We start from the raw sequence: 22,736 nt of genomic DNA on the forward strand, positions 1-22,736 counted from the left end.
TACTCGTAGTATTATGCACTCACCTTAGTGCAGTTGCACTGTTAACTTCATTACATAATAACACACTAATATGACACTATGACGTTCACTGCTCAACATCGCGTTTGGCGTGTTCAAACTTTTAAAATCGTTCCTTCAACGTTCGGACTATTCAGTACCTAATACAGTAATACCTATCTAATCTTGTCGACGCCGCCCGTCATTCACCCACCAATACCACCACCAGTCACCACCACAACCACCCGATGATCGATTTCCATCACTCGACAGTTGTCGTTTCGCATAGAAAAATACGATCGGTGACAGAGCCCGTGTCGAAAACTTTTGACGGTTTTTTTTCCATGATCCGGCTGGATACCGGCGGCGACCAAGCGCGCCCCGTGTCTGCACGTCGCATCGACATACCGCTGTTCCCGCCCGCCTACCGAGACTTTAGATTCAACAACGCCAGCGCTCTTTTTTTCCGTTCGTCTGTTATTTCGTTTCGGCTCTTCCTTGGGCACGCAAGCTTTTCTTTACGGTACTCGTTCCATACGGCACACGCTACACCACGTTGTTCCTGCGTTGTGAACACGAACAGTTGATTTTATTTTTGCCTTTGTGTTCATCTTGAAACGTAAGTATCGTGGATTATTTGATTATCGTTATACTCGGTTGAATTAATTTATTACTCCGGGTGGCGTCGTGATATGATCATTTCTAAGCCCGCCAAACCACGCTTTTGGAAACCACGCTTTTTGTTCTTAAAGACAATATGCTATACTTAATAGTCACGTGGCTAGAATAAAGTTTTACTGTTTTGTGTTCTAAGATTACTTGAATCATTAAGTTTTCCATTCTTGTTGCATATTTTACCATGTATTGTACTGTACTATTATTAGCGTTTATACTATTCTCGTAATGCAATTATTCCCGATTGGTTTTATTTTACGCAACAGCATTCCTAGAATTTTTTTTCACATTTAAAGTAGGCTGTTTGATTGTAATTTAATATTCCAACTTTTTTTTTTTTTATTATTAATAATAAGCATCCGCGGCTGCTATGGCCATTGGATGTAATGGATTATACATAGTTTAGTATGACATAGAGACTATGAGATATTTTTTCGATAGAAATTGGTTGAGCTTAATGATATTAATTAGATCTGTACTTTAAATTTCCGCCAGGTGGTTGGGGATTTGTAACTTTCTATTTTCCGTGCTATAGGCTTAACTTCGGTTAGAACGTGTATGTTCGTGAGGGGTATTCTACAGCGTGGGTAGGCCGAGGGGGTCATCTTTTTTCAATTAAAACAGGTGCATGAGACCTGTTCAATTCTAAGACAGTTAATGGCGGACTCGTATTATCTTGGGTTGTTGGAGGGCCAATTTTTTTTTATTAATTCACCATAATGAATCATAAATAAACTTGGCCAGTGTTATTGATTAGTTCCTTATAATAATATATTAGTTTTTAGGTGTTTATAGTTGGGTTTCTTTAAACTTAAACAATGGAGCCAAGAGTGTGCACATTCTTTTGCTTCTTCGTTTATTATTACTTCCTTTATATTATTACAATTTTAATTAAAATCATTGATACAGATTTCTTAATATAGATTATTTTTACCTTCTTTGGAACACCGGTATCTACGTGTATTATTTTTACTTCTAATGATAATGTTCTTTTTGCCCTTGATGTACTAAAGTTTATTGATATACTTTCTTACCCGAAAGGTATTGATGACCGGAGGACAATAGGAATAAGATGTGAATTTAATAATATATATTTAATTATAAAAATAATTTAAATATGATTTGACGTCAATTTAAAACTTTGCAACTAGTAAAAGATCAATTGAAATGCTAAGTTAATATTCTCTTGCTTTTGAGAGTGAGACAGTGAACTTCTGTGAAGATAGGTCGATGGCTGAATGTAGACTTTTTGGTAGAGACAGACTTCTTGATAGAGACCTGATCAATGTTAGAATGGGGCTTTTAATTATAGATTTGATATTTTAATTGTTCCATTTTGATTTGTTATTGTTTATTTTGTATAAGTACACTTGTATTATAAAAACATTTTTATGGTATCAAGTACTTAATAGATAAATATTTTATTATTATTAATTGTTTTTTAATTATTTTAGTATATTATTAAAGTTCGTAAGTACTCATGTTTATTGAGTATCATTAATAATATGTTAGATATTGTAATAATATAGTATAATTATAAATATTAATGATATAATTTTAATTATTATAATATTGTTTATGGATATGGTTATTTACTAAGCATTAAGATGAATTAATGAGTAATATCATTACATTACTTATAAATTATAATAATATTATTAACTTAATTAATTTTATTAATTTTTTTAATTTATTTGTTTTATGTATTTTTGTGGTATTTTGGCATTAGAATTTAATACCTGGCTTCAGTGAAACGAGCCTAAGAATTTCAAAATTAAAAGGCCCGTTTAAAAAAAAGTGTTGACCACTCTATGTTAAATAACACTCATTTCAAGCATACACAGTACACCTTAGATATTATAGAATATTAAAAAGAATATATATATTTATAATACATTTTTTCGTATTAAATTGTTTATTAAATAAAAATTAGAGATTGATCATATTGAATAAAAATAAAATTAATTGTTAGATTAAACTATGTTAATTATACTGACTTGAGTTTTTATTAAAAATAATTGTAAAATAATTTGATTGAATTGTGAAGCATAATACAATATCATAAGTCCTATATCCTACTAAACTTTTTATAATTTTTTATTTTTTCAAGCAGTAAACAATCTACCAATAAATACAATATGCAATAAAGTTTACAATTATTTAGAATTGATGATTTTGATGAAAGGAACCAGTCATTGATAATAATTTCTGTTAATAATTTAATGTTTAGTAAATCTCGACAACTTATTCTTGAGACATCTTGAAGGATTTCCAGGTACTGTGGGAGTGACCAAATTTTTAATTAGCTAATTAGATAGTTGTTTAAACAATTGTAAAATCTTTTGTATACATTTTTTGTCGCATAATTTATTGGTTTAAGTTTGAAGTCTCTTTATAGTATGATTTTACTGGTAGAGTGAGCATTTCTTAGTTTTCCAAAAATAAATCTTTAAAAAGTTTGGATGTTTTTAATATTTGTTTTTTTTTCTGTGTTATCTCAAAGCTGTAGTTTGTAAGTCGTAAGTTGGTTTTATTAGTGTCTTGTACATTAGCAGTTTAATGCCCATAGAGGTATATTTTTCATAGAATGATAGGGATTTGAGTAGGCAAAGACAAAAATTTCATGTTTATCTTTTAGTACTGATTTAGTGAGCCCATATTAGTTTTTGATCCAAATTAAGAGGATGCCATATCCACATGTAGAGGAGAATCCATTTCATGTTGTTGGTCAATATTAGAGTAAATTTACCTATTATCTAACTTAAAAAAATTTTATATCTAAGCCATGAGTTATGAGCATTTTAAAGTTTTAATATTTTATATAGCTATAACTAGCGACCGGAATTTTATGTTTTGCATGATTATACTGAGTGTATGCCTTATAAAGGTTTGAAATGTAGGCGATTCAGACCCAAATGATTTAATAGCCCAAATTTAATTTTGCATGTAATGGTATACTTGGAGGGTTGGAGTATATTTTTTCATAATTGAATATAATGTGCATATTTTTTACAAGATTAATAAATAATTAAATTATTTTATGTTTTTATTTAGAAATTGTAATTTTTAAATACTGCCATACTGGTGAGAAAAAAATTACCGTCAATACAGTATAAAATTTTATTTTCTCTAGTTCAATACACCGTATTGATAAACTATTATCTGAAAAATTAAATTGCTTTTAAAGTTACTTCTTAAAGTTATATAAAAATTTAGTTTTAATTTATTAGCAATTCTGCAAATTTTGTTATATTTTATTTATTTAAATTGTTTTAAAAACTTATAATGAATGTTTTTTTTATATTTAAATATTTGTTGATATACTTAGATTTTGAAAGGTCCAACACTTGTAATTTTGTTATATTTATTTATTTTATTAATTGTAATATTTTTAGTTGTTGTTTTAAATAATATGAAATTATAATGCATATTTGAACACATTTTTCAATTATTTGTGCATATTAATGCATATTTTGACCTTTTTGCTTTACATATTTGCATCACAATTGCCATATTATTAGTGCATATAATTCCGGTTTCTACTTATAACCCAGTTTAAAATTAAAATATAATAAAAGCTTACTTGATAGCCTAAATAAAATTCTTACCTTAAAGTTGGTACTAGGTAAATTTACTTTAATAGTAAAGGTAAGAACATTGTGCAGAATGAAAATTTGCTATGTTTTATAAATGTATAAGACTGAGAAAACGTATGTGGGTATGGCGTTCTCTTAAGGTAGAGATGTTTAATTTTTGAAAAATTATGAATAGAAATACCGTGTAGAGAGAGAAACATAAGGACAATGCATTAGTGTAAATGTAACAGTGGTGATTTTTCCAGGCATACTTAGGAATAAAATTATTAAAATTATTTTGTCATCAATAATCTATGACCTATTTAAAAAAAAAAAAAAAAAAAAAAAAAAACATGATAAAAATATCATCTATTTCTGTTATATTTATCTGTTTTTATCTTTATCGTAATATTTAATGATAGAGCATGTGATAGATGTGTACCCCAAATTATACAACGCTTGTTATTGCTGTGAAATAATAAGACCTGCTGTACTAGCAACCGTGGTGCTAACTACCTAGGACATGCTGATTGTGCTACACTTTGTCAATGTCGTCATTTATATAATTTATGTTTAGTTTCATTATGCTATTTATTATTGTTTAGTGTAATAGCGTTTGGTACTTAAGTACTATAATAAGTATATAGTTTTAAACAATATTATTGCTATTGTAGAAACTGAATGTGTTGTATGTGACTTAATTTCTAAACCTTTTTCAAGAAGATCATTTTTTTTAAAAAAAAAGTGAAATTTTTTTAGTTGGTCCCTGGTTTAGTAATCCCTAATTTTACAAGTATTCATAAAGATGAAAAAAAGAATACATTTGATATTTTAAGTGTTAGAAGGTTAAATATGAGCCTTGAAAATTTTATAATTAATAGAAAAAATTGTTAAAAAAGGAAGAATGACTTTATTTGTTAATAAAAAAAAAAAAGTGAAGGTTTTGTTTTAGTAAAAAGAGTATTATTTAAGTAAGTCCTATTGCATAAAGTTATAAATTAAAGCTTTATTTTTAAATTAATTATAAATTAAATAGAACTATTATACATTATGATAAATGAGCATGCCCATACATTGGAGTCAGTATTCGCCACTGAAAGTGTTGTTAATGGATTTATTCTCTTTAACTTTAAACCGTTATTTGTAAACAAATTTTTCATTGTATTCATATGAGATTGCAAATTTGTTGATGCAATTAATAAATCATTGTCAATTAATATTATCGCTTTATCATTAACATAGTTAGCTACTGAAGTGTTAGGTATAGTAGGTTGGTCAAGAGCAAAGATGTTATACAGAATATCAGATAAAATACTTCCTTGAGGAATACCAGCATTTTAGTTTTTATAATATATCAAATAGAGCAGATCTGAAGAGAATTTGTAAGTGGGGATCTTTTGGTAAAATCTGATTAGTAAGAGTAAAGAATTTTTTTATTAAAACAAAAGCTTAAGAAATGTCTAAGAATGCACAAGTGCAGTATAGTTTTTTTCCAAGGAAAAGAAAATAGCATTTACGATTTTGTGGGCTTGATATTGGGTTAAGTGAGACATGAAAACCGAAATGGGTGTCTGGAAGTATATTATTTTCTATAATGATAGGTAGGATACGTTTAAGAATTCCCTGTCAAGTATTTTGGTGAAAAACTGCAGAATGCTAATTGATTGGTGAGTTGATGAAATATCAGGAGGTTTAATTGGTTTAGGAGAAAAGATTATACCTAGTTGAGAATTTTTAAAGAGGAAAATAAGGAATTATGAATGTTATATCAAATATGTGAGTGATTTGTACAATAGTGTTCTTATTGAAAGGCATCTGGCTACTTCCACAGTAGTGCAATCGTAGCCTGATGATGTATTTAATGCGTATTTTTGTTTTGTTTATTTTATATCATTTGTTGTAAATGAACTGACTGGAAGATAAAGAGAAAAGAGAGAAATTTAAGTCAAGTATACTTTTAGTGGAATAAATTAAGTTATTTGGTATTTTAGCAACAAAGATATATAATTTTATTATGGGAAGAGATGTGGTCATATGTTGGTTAGGCGGAGCTAGAACATATAATCTTGTTTTAAATCTATGAACTTTATAGTTCCTTAAAACATTATTATTTTTTTAATGTTATTATTTTTATGAGTTATGTACAATATTCTAAAAATCTTTTTTATGTTTCTACATTGTATTTTGGCAAAATTGCTGTATGCACATTTCAGACAAATTATACACAATACACACTATTTATTGTCTTGTTCTTAACAATAATCAGTAATTAATTATTTTATTACTTATTCAAGTATATAATTTTTATTTTTATTATGTTAATGCCTAAATGGCACATAGTATTAATAATTAAAAAGTATAGATACAATATTCACTTTTATGGTTTTAGATCTTGTGGATTGATCTTTATTTTATTGTCTTATTTTTGAATCTTGAGTTATTTACACAAAAATTTTATATTATATAGTTGAGTTTCATATCTGTTTTGATAATCATAAAAAAATATATTGTACTTTTCAACTCATTATGTCCTTATTAATCTAAAAAATGAAAAAAATGTAATTGTCTAGATAAATACCAAATCAGCTTGACTATGCTTAAAAATATGAAATATGCTGAATACCTCAAAATATAAAAAATTTAATTTTATATACTGAACCTTGTCGATTTCCATATTATCCAAGAATTCTAAAATATAAGACAATTTGAAGATACATGCACTTTTAAGCTCTGATGATAATAATTGTAAGTTAAATATGTTGACAGCCAGTCCTTGTACTCTTCATGTCTGTTTTTTTTTTTTTAAATGTCATGTTTAATGATAATAAGTGACTTGAAAAAATTAAAAAATTATCCAATTTATTGCAATTGCACTTTTTTTGATGTTAGACATTTGATATAGTATTGGTATGAAAGATTACTTTTCAAATTAAAAAAAAAAATTCCTCTCCATTTTTATTTTTATTATTTAAATCTTTTTAAAGGATCTTCATTTTTAAAAATCAGCTAATTTTTGTTGGTGTTTCCATAGGATGGAAATGTCCAACCTTTTTTTTTTTAATATCTACATCAGATAGGTCTCATTAATAATTGTCTTTAAAATATTATACTATACTATTGTAACTGATCACACAGATAACCACAATGCCATCATTTCTATTGTTAAAAACTCTTATTGTTTCTTCGACTCATCTTAATTTGTTGTTAGAATCGTATACATATTGTCACATTAAACATAATCAAAATAAGTCTGTACATACAACATTACTCCTTTTGCCCAATGGTCTATTTATATAATGTATCTATTCTAAAATCTACACAGCTGATACTTAGGACTTCGTTTAAACTTGTCTTAAACATCTGTATTTCCTGAAATTTATTCAAAACCTTCCCACCTAAATCAACCTTACATTGCAATTCAGACATTGTCTAAAAAGGAACTGGCACTGTGACTTTTTATGTTAAAAAAAGATAACAAAACAACTTAATTAAGTGTTGTTAATGGGTGATGTTGCCGTCGTACCATAATATAATATATAGTATAATATAATAATATAAAATACTATAGATTACGTTCAGCCGATTGACACACACACAAACACTCGTGCGCACCAGGCGTTATTTTTATATTTATTTTTTGTTTCAATTTTGTGTTTTGTGAATTATTTAATGTGAAAATCAGGTATCAGCGCGTTATCTGCTGCCGCCGGCTCGCCGGTGCGCGTAGCTATTACGTCGCCGCCGCAATTTTTGTCTTTTTCCGCCCGTTGTCGCAGTAAGTCCGCCGTGAATAATATTGTATAATATCACCTATACTGATACATTTTTGTTTTATATTAATATTATTTTTATTATACTTACACAGTTCCGCTATTTTATATTATTATTGCAATTCGTTCCGGTGCTAATTGTCAATTTTATACATATTTTTATATACTACATATTATACTCGATATACATATTATTGTATCACATTGCGTGGGCTCTAATCGCTACATTATTATTCAATTATTATTATATTTTATTCGGTGTTACAATTTGTCGCCGTCTTACTATTGATTTATTGTATTTATTAAAAAAATGCTGCATATTGTATTATATTTCTTTGGTTTACAAATGGATTATAGGCATATAGATTATAGGTAGCAGTTGGCCAGTACTGCACCGACAAGCCGTGAGTTATTTTTTATTGTTATTTATTTATTATTATTATATTATTCGGTATTGTTAATATTTATTTTGTTGAACTAAAATGGCTATATCTTATTTTCTATATTATTATATCATATTTTATACCATATTTACATTTGAGTTACCATTATTAATTATAGAGTTACCTATTCGTCCTAGATTTAAGTATACACATAAACAGATATACACACTTACACACCACTGCACTACATAGCTCACCTAGTATTTGCGGGGCGAACCCAACCAATTCTAGTTGAGCTACACACGATTTACACAAATTTACAAAGGTCGGTCAGTGTGTTAGTATAGTACGTAGTAAGCGTGAAGTATTTTGGTAACCGGACGCATGGCCTATTGTCCGTTCCCGAACCATACAGGTGACTTCTTAGTCAAAAAATTAATTTGTTATTTAATTTGTGATCTCATAGTTATTGTGCTAAAGTGTACAAAATAAAAATAAAAAATGTATATAATTTTAATTTTATAATAAATCTTAGTTAATTTGTTTTTCTTTAGGATTATAATGTCTGACGGTGATTGGGATGATGAGCAAAGTTCTTCGAACCAAAGAGGTCGTGGTCGTGGTGGCGGTCGAGGTAGAGGAAACTTCAACAGAAATAATGATTTTGATTCTAATTCACATAGCGATAGTTGGGGAAATGGAGCTGGTAATGAATGGTCTGGTGAAAACGATGGAGAACATAATGGTGGATCTCGTGGTGGTCGTGGTGGACGAGGTGGTAGAGGAGGAAGAGGAGGAAGCAGAAATTTTGATAGAAACAATGGCGATGAGGAATGTAAAGATTTTGGCGATGACCAGCAACCTCCAGTTTCTGATAAACCTAGACCAACATATATACCTCCGGAAATTGATGAAAATGATGATTATGGAATAGGGGTTGGAAGCAATTTTAATAAATATGAAAATATTCAAGTAAAAGTTATTGGTGATTCTGTTCCCAAACACATTGAATCCTTTAAGAGTTCAGGTTTGCGTGAAGTATTAATAGAAAAATTGGTTAAATGTAATTATACAACGCCTACTCCAGTTCAGAAATATGCTATTCCTATTATCATTGATGGACGAGATATGATGGCTACTGCCCAAACTGGTTCTGGTAAAACTGTAAGTATTGCTTATACATTTTGTTAAACGCTTAATATAAATTAATAAGCTGGTACTTTGTAGGCCGCATTTGTTTTACCAATTGTGCATGCTTTACTATCCAACCCACAAGATTTAGTTTTTGAACGAGATTACTGTGAACCTCAATGTGTTATTATGTCACCAACCAGAGAATTAGCTATACAAATTCGTGATGTTGTATTTAAATTGACACATGGAACTTGTATTAAACTATCAATTCTTTATGGCGGCACTGCAACAGGGCATCAAAGAAATACACTTGCTGTAAATTGTTATCAAAATTTATTTCAAATATGTTTAAGTTATATTTTATATTTAATTAAATTTATAGAATGGTATCCATATATTAGTAGCTACACCTGGACGTTTGAATGATTTTGTGGGTCGAGGATATGTATCATTTAAATCATTAAGATTCTTTGTGTTAGATGAAGCAGATAGAATGTTGGACTTGGGCTTTAAACCAGATATTGAAAAAATATTGAATCATGAAACAATGGTGGATATTGTAAGTATAAATTATCATTAGATTTTAAATATAAATGAATAATTTATTCATTATATATTATAAATATAATAATAATTAAATATATTATATATATTATAAATAATATATTTATTACATAAAATCAATGTAAATTTTAATTTATAGAATACCAGACAAACACTTTTATTTTCTGCTACGTTGGCAGATGATATTCAAATGTTATCAAAAGCCTATTTAAAGCCGAACTATGTCTTTGTCGCAGTAGGTGAAATTGGAGGTGCTTGTAAAGATGTTAAACAAGAAATCAGAGAAGTCACAAAGTTTGAAAAAAAGAAAGAACTAATTAAAGTTTTAGAATCCTTAGGTTGTTATTTATTTGTTTCTGAATTATTGTATGGTCTTTTTATAGTCCTTAATACTGTGCATTCTTATTTCTAGGAGATTGTCAAGGAACGATGGTTTTTGTGGAACAGAAAAGAAATGCTGACTTTATCGCTGCATTTTTAAGTGAAAAAGACTATCCTACTACTAGTATTCATGGCGACCGTGAACAACCAGAGAGAGAACAAGCATTAAGAGATTTTAAGAACAATAAAATGAAAATATTAGTTGCTACTGCAGTTGCTGCTAGAGGCCTAGGTTTGTAAATTTTTATTTTTTTTAAAATTTTTTAATTAATTATATTGTTAATTTTTTCCAGATATAAAAGGTGTTAATTGTGTTATAAATTTTGATATGCCTAGCTCTATTGATGAGTATGTGCATCGAATTGGCCGAACAGGAAGGTTGGGTAATTCTGGTAGAGCTGTTTCATTTTATGACAGAAGCTCTGACAGTAGCTTAGTAACAGAACTTGTTAGGATTCTAAAACAGGTTATTTCGACTTTAAAAAGTTATTTTACTTGTTTATTTAATTATAAATTGTTGGTTTTTAGGCTGAACAGGAAGTTCCATCATTTCTTGATGGTGAAAGTGGTGATTCCTATGGTGGAAATTCATATGGTGGAAGTAACAATGCTACTAGTAATGATAGAATGGCTACTACTACTAGAGTAAATATATTTTTACCTATACTTATTATAAAACTGTGTAATGCAATTATTTTTATTTTTAAATTTTGTTAACAGCAAGCTGCTGACGATGAATGGTAAATCAGATAAGTTGATTGGATAATTATTTATTTAAATTACTTAAAATATGGACTGATTGAATTATGTTAATTGACTTTTTTAAGGTCCATAATTATTTAAATTTTTATACAACTTAATTGGTTTTATAATTATTTACCTCCTGTTCTCATAATATTGTATATATAACGTCTTGTTGGTTATGTTAAAATTTTAAAATTAAATAACGACTAAGTTATTTTGAAATATAGAACAGTTTTAATAATATTAAATTACGATTTCATTCATTTTGATTTAATACCATATATCAGGGGCGTATTGGGTCACTGTGCATTTGTATGGTGGATTAGTGTCATATTATCCATCGGTCCGATACAAAATATCTCAATTTTGCTAATATTATATTAAAACGTTTTTATGGATAGATATTATTTGTAAATACTCTAATAAAGTAGGATAATATTTGATTCAATTTTATACAAGTTGATTATCTGCGTATTATGTAATGTCTAATGGCTAGTCCATATAATATATATTATATACATTATCGTCATCTCACCAGTGGTCGACTGCCACTGAAGAATACCGTGAAACATATTCCTAAAATAGTTGTTATATTGAACTATTAATAGAAATTGCTATGATACCTAGTATGAATGTACGATACGAATTGCTTTATTATTCCCGCGATTCTGATTTCTATTGTAGTATCGTTTACTCTTATCTAACCTCGTGAATGAAATAATTTGTTTATTCAGCGTAAAATTAAATACAGTTATAATTTAGTACTTTAATGATACCTAATACATATGGAAAAAACTAAAGAGCAAAGCTGAAAAGCTTTATATAATAAAACTGGTAAATTTGCAGGCTATTATCAATGCTCCAGTATATAAAAAAAAAAATATATGCGTTGGTGTCGCTACATGCACATCTAACAAAAATAACTGTAAGTATAAAGAATTTAGTAAACTACACTTTTTTCAATCTACTGATTCATTTATTATATATTCCTTCATCTATTATTTTAATATTAAATTGCAGATTAGATAAAAATCTAAAAAATCCAAATATTTAAATATATTTGTGTAATTGATAATTCGAAAACTAATAAAAATGAAAATTATATCAATAAAAGTTTACGAGATGCTCTAAATTATAATTTTGCCTTCAAGTTGGATAACAGGTAAGTTAATTGTAATATTACAGTTAATATCACAAAATACCATTCTATTGAAAGGAAATTTGCAGTGTACGTTTGGTAAGATGAGACAACAATTATGGATTGCGGGTGTAGCATCTTCTAAGTATTATTCTTTGTTACATTATATTTATATACATTATACATCTTAAATCTACATTTGTAAACGGCATTGTCCTGACAGACAGAATCAAAGTGAAGCTTAAACAGTTTTAGGTTGAGATTAAGAATTTTAACAATATTACCTTCGTTTTATAACCTAAATGCACACTAGGGACTCTCACAGTAATTTGTTGGCTCACGTAAAATGATTATTTTGTTTATTTAGGGTTATCATTGGTTACAGAAAATAAAATACTTACATTTTATTTTATTTTACCATTTATTTTTAGGCAGTTATTAATGTTGTATTTTTATAACCGACTCAACGTGGACACATGATGGTTACATGACGATTATCATTCTTAGTTATAAATATCAATGTATGTACCTACCAATAAAGGTAGTACCTATATAATAAATTAAACATTGGTACTTATAAATATAATATATAAACGAGATACAAATCGAATCTTTCGAGTTTCAATATTTAATGTCTAATAGTATAGGTAGTTATGTGCAATAATAATTTTCAAGTTTACCATGATAAATAACCATTTAATGAATTATGACGGTAAAAACCGTCGAGAGATAATAAATAATGCTCTTTGTCAATTTACTCTAAAATTTAAAATAACAACATTGGTTCTAATGAAGTAAATTTTACCATGTTATGCGTTTGTTAGACAGACAACATATGTGGGTGTAATATCTTCACAAAAGAATAACTGTATATATATATCTATAGATACTAAAATGTTCATTAAATAATTTAAAATAATATTTATATATATATTTAATACATTTCTATAAATGATCGAATTTAAAAAATATTTTTACCCTTTTTGGTTTAATTATAGCCTATAGGTATCTTTGAAATTTTATTTAGTTTTATAAAACATTTTTATAAATGTTGATAAAAATCTTTTAACTTTGTTAAAAATTTTCAGTAATTAGTACGAGATTCTTATAAATTATTTTTGTACATAATATGTTAATTTTGTAAAACACTAAAATTAATTTTTTTGGCATTTTAAGTTCAAATTTGCAAATTGTTTAGCAGTTAAAAATTTGTAAAATTTATAATTTTTATAGCTACTGCTTGAAAATTTAATACAAATTTCCTTAAGGTAGTCCATACTGATACCAAAATATTTTTTAAATATTTAAGCATAAGCATTGACTCACGTATTATTGATTATATCGATTTTATTATTACTATTAATTATTATATCGTATTTTTCCCTGTTATAGATTTATACCTCTAAATAGCTTTAGCATCTGTCAAACGTAAGTAGATACATATTATGATTGTCACTTGTCTGTAGGAGCATTTGAAAATAAATTGTTAAACATAGAAATTAATTAATTTTTAATATTAAAAGAAAACCTTATAATACAGTTCTCTATAAATATACATAAAAAATACATTTTTTTTTTTTTAAACTCACTTATTTTAACTTTTAATAGCGATATGCATAATGTATTCTATATTTATTATTATTATATTTTAACTTAAAATTCAAAAAACAATATTTGTAGCCAGTAAGGACATATTTCTGTTAGTGTTATATTATATATATATACTGTTTATTATACTTATAATATTTTATACACAATGATATTTTCAAGTACAATGTTTTTGGTAAAAATTAATTTAACCTATACTATTAATAGTATATTACTGATAGTAAAATAGGTAAATTACTTTACCTAAATATCAAAAAAAAAAAAACATGAAGTATAATTACTTAGGAGTTAGGTCCGGAACTTGATACATTTGCATCTTTTTTTCTAATGCGTTTTTACGAGACTGGTCTTAACAGAAATGTGGTTGATATTGTGTAAAATTCAATGGACTATTTTTATTTGAACTTTTTTGCATTTTTCGGTAATTTTTGATTAGGTATACGGTCATTTTTACTGATTTTGATGCATGATTTCTGTTATATTATTTTAACAACACTTGTTATTTGAAAAAACTAACGTATTGCGTAGGTACAAGCCAATTTTTGTAATTATTTTGTATTACAGACTATTTCTTATCTCTGTTTTAAATTTAATTTAGGCCTTGTGTCTGTAAAAAAAAAAAAAAATCATATTTAATGTATTAACATATTAGCATTGTTTAAATTTACGCGGCTTAAAAACAAATTAGACTACAAGTACATTTTTGACATTCCATTAGTATGTACCTTCATATGAATAGGATTTAAAAATCACAATGCATTTTACGGTTCATATAAAAAATATAGAACTCTGACAGTGCTTAACAAGATACTTTACTACTTTAGACACTAAGACCAATAGGTACTGTCACATTGTACATCCTTATCATAGGTAGGTACCTAGGTTGTACATATCATTTATACTTGTAGTTAATTTTTTTTTTTCAATATTTTTCAGCGAAAGTATATTTAAGCAACACGTAAATATAGTGTTTAAACTTAATAATATATTCACACGAATTAGTTGAACTTTTGATTTACAAAATAAAGTTACGAAATTCAAACTCAACGGTTTCGGAGTAACTATAGTGACTACGACTAGTTTTTTTGTATAATTATTCGTTTGCATTATGATAAAATACAAAAAACATTCGACTACGCAAATTATTCATAACACATATTTTGATAAACATATTCATTTTTAACGAAATACATAGTATATTACGTACACAAGTATTATCAAATGTCACAGGATGACGAGTCTAAGTGTAACACGGCCTATCAATATTTTAAATGCGCAAAGCCATTGGATTTTTCTTACAGGAATCTTGTTTCACTTGAAGGTATACATAGCCAAGAGCTACCCATACCTATTTGTATTGTTCGTTTTGATGGTAATTGTGTAGGCACTAGGTATGTACCTCCTTATGTATATTTTCCAATCGTAACAATAATTAACCATATTATAGATGGATACTCTTTATTCATTTAATTAAGTTAATTTTTTTTTTTTGATTAGTATTACATTATTACGTGAAAACATGTCAATATAGATTATAGATGTATTTATATCAATGGCATGATTATCTCATACCTAAAAAAATTTGTCCCATCCAGAAATAGTTACTTATATAAGTTATAACAATATAACATGTAATTTATCTACTATACAGACTTTTCTTTTCACTATTACATAAGTCAATTAGCATTTAAGTACAGCAAATTCATACAGTTTTTAGATTATTAACAATTCATACTAATAATCGTTTCAGGTTCAATAAAAAGAAAATTAATAATTTATGTAAAATATCTAAATTCTAAAATAATGGTCAAGAGGAAGCTGTACGCGCGTAATTCGAGTGTAAAAATCAATTGTGTGCAAACCGACATCAACTTAGTTCTTAGTACATATTGTTTATAAAATGACCAAGTTTTTTTCATGTGAATCAATTAGTACAGAACTGTTGCATCAGAAATATAGTGTTTTGATTTTTGTAATTTCATTAAATATTAAAATATACTTAATTATTAATCAACCAATGGTTTGTTTATTTTTATAAATTTTTTGAGTTATAAATAATAAGAAAAATCAAAACATTAAACGAAAGAAAAGTTTTTTCTAAATATAATAAAAGATAATCAGGTTATATTCTATTCTATTCTATTTTATTATACACAATTATTTTAAATGGCGTTAGTTTATAAAAAAACAGTTTTTTACCTATATTATTTTATAATTATATTAATACGCATGATTATATATCACAATTACTGTATTAATAGTAACAAAAAACACTTCTAAACATTCGTTAAATTATATTCGGTTTAAGAGTTGAACGGAAACGAAAAGCCATTGCCATTGAGAGTACGAGGAGCGCCAAAGAAAAGCCGAAAGAGCAATCGTTACAAAACAGGTTCGTTTTGGCTGAACAAAAACCATTTGAAAAACGTCAATGGCCTACGGAACCTAGCCGATCGTCTATTCGAAATGGCTGATTATCTTTCGTGGTTAGATTTATCTGACAATAACCTAACATCAATCAGTGACGTAAGTATGTAACATAACTGCATGTCATTTCTACTCTCAGTCCTCAGGGACATCATATTTTGTGAAATATTAAAGTGTAGAAAATGGTTTATGAACCACTATTAGAATAGTTCATGGTGTAAATTTTCAATCCGAAAACGCTTTTTATATTTTTAGATTTTCAACTAAAATAATAACATTTAGATGATCTTAAAATTATTTTAATTTTAAAAGTAGTAGTTATATGAATTTAAATTCTTAGTTAAATAGTTTATAGATTTTAAACAATTTTAAATAATTCAATGATAACTATTTATCTTCAATTATCTCTTGAATTTTATTTTGCTATTTTTTAATTTAGAAAAATATTAATAATGTTTTTGGTTTATGTATGTTCCTATTCATTTTCATTTGTATTAAAAAAAGACCAAGTATTAAAGTGTTATAGGTAATGTACTATATTGATGCCCTTCATGGTGTAAATGGTTCCAGGAATTTCTACTTTTTCCAAATTTGTCGATGTTGTACTTGCACAGAAACGACATTCAAGATTTTGTGGATACGTATAAACTTCGGAATCTGAAGAAATTGCGGACGTTGACGTTGCATAATAACCCGATGTGCGGAATCTCGTGTTATCGGAGCACAGTTATCTATTTTTTGCCAAATATTCGGAAATTGGACAATGTGGTGGTGGTGCGTTCTGAACGTGAACAAGAAAGAAAATCGCTTGACAAGGACGTCCGCGTGCGCTTGACGAACATGTATCCGGAAGATTTTCGTTACCCAATAGATTCGATAAAAACACGTTAATATTTTTGTTACAAAAAGAAAAAACAAAACAAAATTTTGGCACTTGAAAAATAAGAAAGAAAATATATTCATTGTAAATCATAATATACTGCTAAAACCTGCAACCGTTCGTAGTTATAAAGTTATATTTTTACGAAATACATTTACCGTTCCCTTATTCATCATAAATTACACATTTTTAAAAAACGAATAACAAATCAATTTTTACTATATATTTAAAAATCAATTTTTTATTATTACTTGTAACTATAACGTCTAAACATTCTGTTTTATTTTGAGTAAGACTAAATAATAAAAGCTGCGATTAGTAGGAAAATGTTTGTACCAATAGATGAAATATTTCAATTAAGTAACTGATAAGTGATAAGTAATTAATTACTATATTTTTAAATTATTTATATACATATATATTGTATATAATAATATTTTCTATAATAATGGCATACAAGTTTAGGCTTCGTTGAAGAAAAAGGATAGGTAAGTAATGTATGTTTTACTTTATGATCATTTTTACATAAGAGACAAGAGTAATATTAAGTCCCTTTGAATCCTAAATATTAAGTATAATTATATATTAAAAATTAAAACAAAATATGATGTTTGTGACGTTTGTAAACGCACTTACAAAATATACATTAGCAAAAATGATACATGATGATTTATATTGCACTCTGCAATCACATAATCTAATCATTAGTGATTTTAGAAAACATGTATACTCTATCATCAGTTATTATTATCTACTAAAATCTTTGTACAGTTGTACGATTTGTTTGGTAATAAAAATAAAGTTGAAAGTAATGCAATTTATATGCGAGACTAAATAGTTGAATTAAATTTCTTATTACTTTTATCCCCTGTTGATGTATGCTTCAATCTAATATTTTTAGATGAATAGTAATATTGTTGTTCTTAAATTAAATGCAAAACTCAATATAAGTAACTCATGGTAAATAATATCTTCTAAGCATAGGCGTGCGCATGGAGGAGGGTGATAAGCCGCAGCCCCCCTCTGTGGTCTCTGACTTTTTCTTTAATAAATGCATAGATATTTATACCATATTAGATAGCGAAAAATTTTACATTTTACATGAAAAAAGTGAAACCAGTTTTAATCTTATACTATGGATATCTGTGAATAAATATAATAACGTTATTAATTAATCAGTTATTATCGACCAAACGATTTATTATCACAGAATACTCTACTATCCACTCTAATATCAGCTAGCGGGAGATGGTATTTTTTGCTAATTTTATTACTTGTAATTTGGGTCACGAATAGGTAAATTTAAATACGTATGTAATTTGTGCTAAAATATAAAAATATAACAGTATCTTGCGCCACATAAACAAATTAATTTTGGTATTTTGCGCCACGACAGTAAACGAAATTGAATATGTAATTTGCGCTACACTTCCAACTTCAATTGTAGTTGAAATTTACCAGCAGATAAATTTACTGATATCGCATAGGATATACAATAATACGTACCGACGTGTGTCCAATATAATTTTTATTTGATTTTTATATATTTTATTACTAAACGAAAATTTACTTATTTAATATACATGGAATTTGTTTTACTTACATATATTTATTTATAATTTTAATATTAGTGGCGCTAATTACAATTTTAGTAGGTACACAATGGTACAGATTATATAATGCCTTTTTATTTAGTTTTATTTGGTGCAAATTACAAACTTAAAAAGTGGCACAAATTACCAAAATTAATTTTTAGATGTGGCGCAAATGATATAATTTATTTTTTTGGTTTTTTTTGGCGCAAATTACATACGCCCCAGTTAGCGGCTTATTATTTTTATTACAGTGTAGCTTTCAACTATTTTATTTATATATTTACGTTATTTTACGGTTGTAATAAGTTATACCTAATTACCTAGTAAATAAAAAACTTTTATAATGAGTGAAAAGAAGAACTTGCATATACAATAACAATATATTATAAAAATTGATGATGTAATTGATACATACAAAAGCCTTACATCGGTGACAGAAGGATGGAGTTGTAAATAACTATGCAAATATGAATTTTTTATTTATAAATTGTGTAAGATATAATGATTTTTTTAATAGGTTATAAAAATCTATTGTTATTATTATTATGTATTTTAATACCTTTAAATAGTATTTATTTTTATATTTGCATATTGAATTAAATAAATACTTTATAAAATTAACAAATAAATATTTAATTAATAAAGCCCGGAACGTTATGATCTATAAAACCTTTAAAAATGCACTTAAAAAAGTATTAAAATGATTTATAAACATCAAAAAATACCAAAAATAACACAATATTTTCAAAAATTAAGTTTTTTTTAATAATAAATCATCAAAAAATCGTCATTTTTAAAATAATATTTTTTAATTATCCGTTTATTATTTTATTCATCTGAATTTAAACAATGCTAATATTTTCATACATTAAATATGATTTTTTTTTTACAGATTCAGGGCCTAAATTAAATTTAAAACGGAGTTAAGAAATATCGTCTGTAATACAAAATAATAACAAGAATAAATCTGTATTTATAGAAAAGTAATGGAAAGATTGGGCTTTACGCAATATGTTAGTTTTTTCAAATATTTAGTTTTGTTAAAATAATATAAAATAAAAATGGTTTCATTGAATTTTACACAAAATAAGCCACATACATTTCTGTAAAGCCAACCCTCGTATAAACGCATTAGAAAAAAAAATGGAAATGCATCAAGTTCCGGGCTCTATTGGCTATTAATTACACCAGCAGTTAGTATAAGAATCTTTGATTCAGACCTTATTAAGGAGTTTTTTATAGGGCCCCCCTGCGGACAAAGTCTGCGCACGCTTATGCTTCTAAGCAAGATTGTAATTTGTAATACTGTATTTATATTAAGTGTTTTAAACTTTCACTTAATTGGTTAGTATTTTATTTCATGATTTGTTATTTCTTCAAGTCGTAGTTCGTAACCCAATCAGGTTAACTTGATCGTACAATATGGTTTACCATGAAAATACAGTGGAACCTCGATAACTCGAATTGGTTAGAGGCGAAAAAAAAAATTCGAGTTATCGAAAATTCGACTTATAGAAGTTCGAGTTATCAAGGTTCCACTGTATATAAATTATATTTTTTGAACCTAGATTAAAATTAACATAAAAGGAAATAATCATTATTATTACTATTATTTAATATGCGTGAAACTGGTTATTGGTATTTTATCACCATTAAATGTTTGTTTGTTGCAAATTTATTTCTAAAATTATGTAAATAGTTTTTGATTTCCATGTGTATAAGTACTTAATAGTTATAACTGACTAACTAACCTTCTCGATAAATTTATTTATGTTCAATACGTTATAACTTATTAATTAATATTATAATTTTATAATTATAATAATACAGATTATTATTTATTAATATTTTTGAATTATTCCTTTTTATTTTTATATGTATACCTATGTACTTAGTTCGCTCTATCAGGGCAACAGTAGAGAGTACTAGTAGTAATTAAATTTTTTTGTAAATAATACGGTATTAGATTAAAATAAAATTTTCAAAAATCAAATTAGATATTTTATTATATAGTAATAATTATTTGTGTAATATTACTATAGCTATTATTGAGTGTTATAAGTTAATATCAACGTTTTATATAAATTGTATACCTACGTATAATTAAGATATAATAGACTGTAATCGACACTAAATATCGACCACGCCGCACCACAGTACTCTATTTGTTAAATTATTGTATTAAAAATAATTTATGTTTTATAAAGAACCTTGTATTAAATTGTCAAGCTTTTGAACCAAGAACAAAAATAAGTACTACATAATGGACATAAATAAAAAAAAAAATTAATCATTTTTATAAATAGTCGATAGAGCTGAAAAAAACTATCAACTTTGTCTAAAACTGGTATTGTCGTACGAGTATATAGGTTTTCGTTTTCATGCTATTTTTCGTATAGGGTATTAGGGTAGCGTTTTCCAAACTTTTCTTCCGCCAGACCTCTTAGAGATACTAAAAGTGATCGCCATACTCCTTAATAAAAATAAAAAACAACAATAAATAATAAAAATAATTTTGATGGGTATAGTGTTGTTTCTTTGATACTAAATCGGGTAAATTAGGAAATACGTATAACCGTCTGAAATTAGTTGGATTCGTAAATCTATTTCTATTTATAATCAGTAATCACTTTCTATATTTATTGTTAGTGCATATCTACACGAAAAGTAAATCTTTTTTCACAGTAGTACGTTTTTTAAAAAAAGCATCGATATTCTAAATGCTATTTCTGATGTTTTTGGATAGTCTTGTCTTAAACTCGACAGTGTATTTATATATTTAACAGTATATTTTCCAGTGTGATGTACAAACATTACATTGGTATTTTCATTTTTATAAATAATATTTTCGATTTACGTTCATGTACCTTTAAGGGTGGGGGAGACTGCCGATCAAAATTTATGAAACGCTGGGTAAAAGGAAGATTTGTGCGGAGATCAATAACATTATTGTTGATGAGCTTGTGTCGTGCTTTGTAGTGGTACCTACACTGTTCAGCACGTTTTTCCTTGTTTACGTTGCAGTTTGCACGTATAAAATTACGATTACAGCTGCGTAAAAATCAAACATAATTGATGGGTACTTGGGGATACGTGTATAAGAAAAAAAAACAAAACTTTAACGATAATATTATTGAATGTGCGTCTCGTACGTATCGGCGGAATTAGTGTCTGTGGCGAACACTCTCAGTATGAGTGGGTATTACGAATCGCTGTTTTCTACCTTGAAAAGACGTATTGAAACGGCGGCCCGTGACGTAGCATTGCCCGAGGCGATGTGCTGTGCGCACCGATCGGCACACTCACGGCACTCCGCGCAAGGTCTCCTTCGGCGGCGACGAGAGGTTTTTCGCAGCGCCACCGTTCCGGGACCGGTTTAACGATAATAACAATAATTTATATTTTTGCTCGTCGTCACGAACATAATAACATATTGTAATTGAAATGTGGAATAATAATATTAATCATTATCTTTTGCGATTCCACAAATTCGCCGCTGACGGTACGACCGCGACGTCATGACGTACAAAACGATAATATTATGCTATCGTGTTGTTGTTGCTCGCGTGTATTAATAATTTTAATAATAATAATAATAATAATATCGATGATGATGATGTGCTTGGATGACCTTTAGAAATCCTGTTATACGTACATATCATAATAATAAAAAATTACTTGTCTTGTGAATAATATAATTATTATTATACATATATACATTCCGCGGTCACCGGTCTGCGGCGTGGTGTGGTTTGCAACCGTCAATGGCGACGGGGGGAAGAAGAGGGGCGACCAGCGGCGCGCGCACGGTCTCCCCGAAACGCGATACGAGGATGACCGGATCGCCAGCACCGGTTTTCCGCGG

General features: G+C 27.6%; 2 protein-coding genes across 2 annotated transcripts; both read left to right on the top strand.

Annotated features, from left to right (window-relative positions):
* The first annotated feature begins 453 nt into the window (after positions 1–453).
* On the top strand, positions 454–11,348 carry LOC112603473 (ATP-dependent RNA helicase vasa-like). Its single transcript, XM_025352042.1, has 9 exons — positions 454–616; positions 8,955–9,564; positions 9,628–9,849; positions 9,917–10,093; positions 10,238–10,436; positions 10,511–10,711; positions 10,773–10,945; positions 11,008–11,124; positions 11,200–11,348. Exons 2-9 carry the CDS (start codon positions 8,962–8,964, stop codon positions 11,221–11,223), a joined length of 1,716 nt encoding a protein of 571 aa, XP_025207827.1. The 5' UTR covers positions 454–616; positions 8,955–8,961; the 3' UTR covers positions 11,224–11,348.
* Positions 11,349–15,173: 3,825 nt separating this feature from the next.
* On the top strand, positions 15,174–17,287 carry LOC112603489 (leucine-rich repeat-containing protein 51-like). The gene is made up of 3 exons (XM_025352067.1): positions 15,174–15,290; positions 16,278–16,495; positions 16,967–17,287. Exons 1-3 carry the CDS (start codon positions 15,191–15,193, stop codon positions 17,285–17,287), a joined length of 639 nt encoding a protein of 212 aa, XP_025207852.1. The 5' UTR covers positions 15,174–15,190.
* The last annotated feature ends 5,449 nt before the right edge of the window (positions 17,288–22,736 follow it).

Source organism: Melanaphis sacchari, unplaced genomic scaffold, assembly GCF_002803265.2.
Source record: "Melanaphis sacchari strain LSU unplaced genomic scaffold, SCAv2.0 Contig109_pilon_pilon, whole genome shotgun sequence".
In the NCBI taxonomy this organism is placed as follows: domain Eukaryota; kingdom Metazoa; phylum Arthropoda; class Insecta; order Hemiptera; family Aphididae; genus Melanaphis; species Melanaphis sacchari.

Coding starts and splice junctions, on each gene's coding strand:
- LOC112603489 (XM_025352067.1), top strand. CDS start 15,191: ATGTCACAGGATGACGAGTCTAAGTGTAACACGGCCTATCAATATTTT. Junction 15,291..16,277: donor GAATCTTGTTTCACTTGAAG/GTATACATAGCC, acceptor ATTCGGTTTAAG/AGTTGAACGGAAACGAAAAG. Junction 16,496..16,966: donor ACCTAACATCAATCAGTGAC/GTAAGTATGTAA, acceptor AAATGGTTCCAG/GAATTTCTACTTTTTCCAAA.
- LOC112603473 (XM_025352042.1), top strand. CDS start 8,962: ATGTCTGACGGTGATTGGGATGATGAGCAAAGTTCTTCGAACCAAAGA. Junction 9,565..9,627: donor AAACTGGTTCTGGTAAAACT/GTAAGTATTGCT, acceptor GGTACTTTGTAG/GCCGCATTTGTTTTACCAAT. Junction 10,946..11,007: donor TTGTTAGGATTCTAAAACAG/GTTATTTCGACT, acceptor GTTGGTTTTTAG/GCTGAACAGGAAGTTCCATC.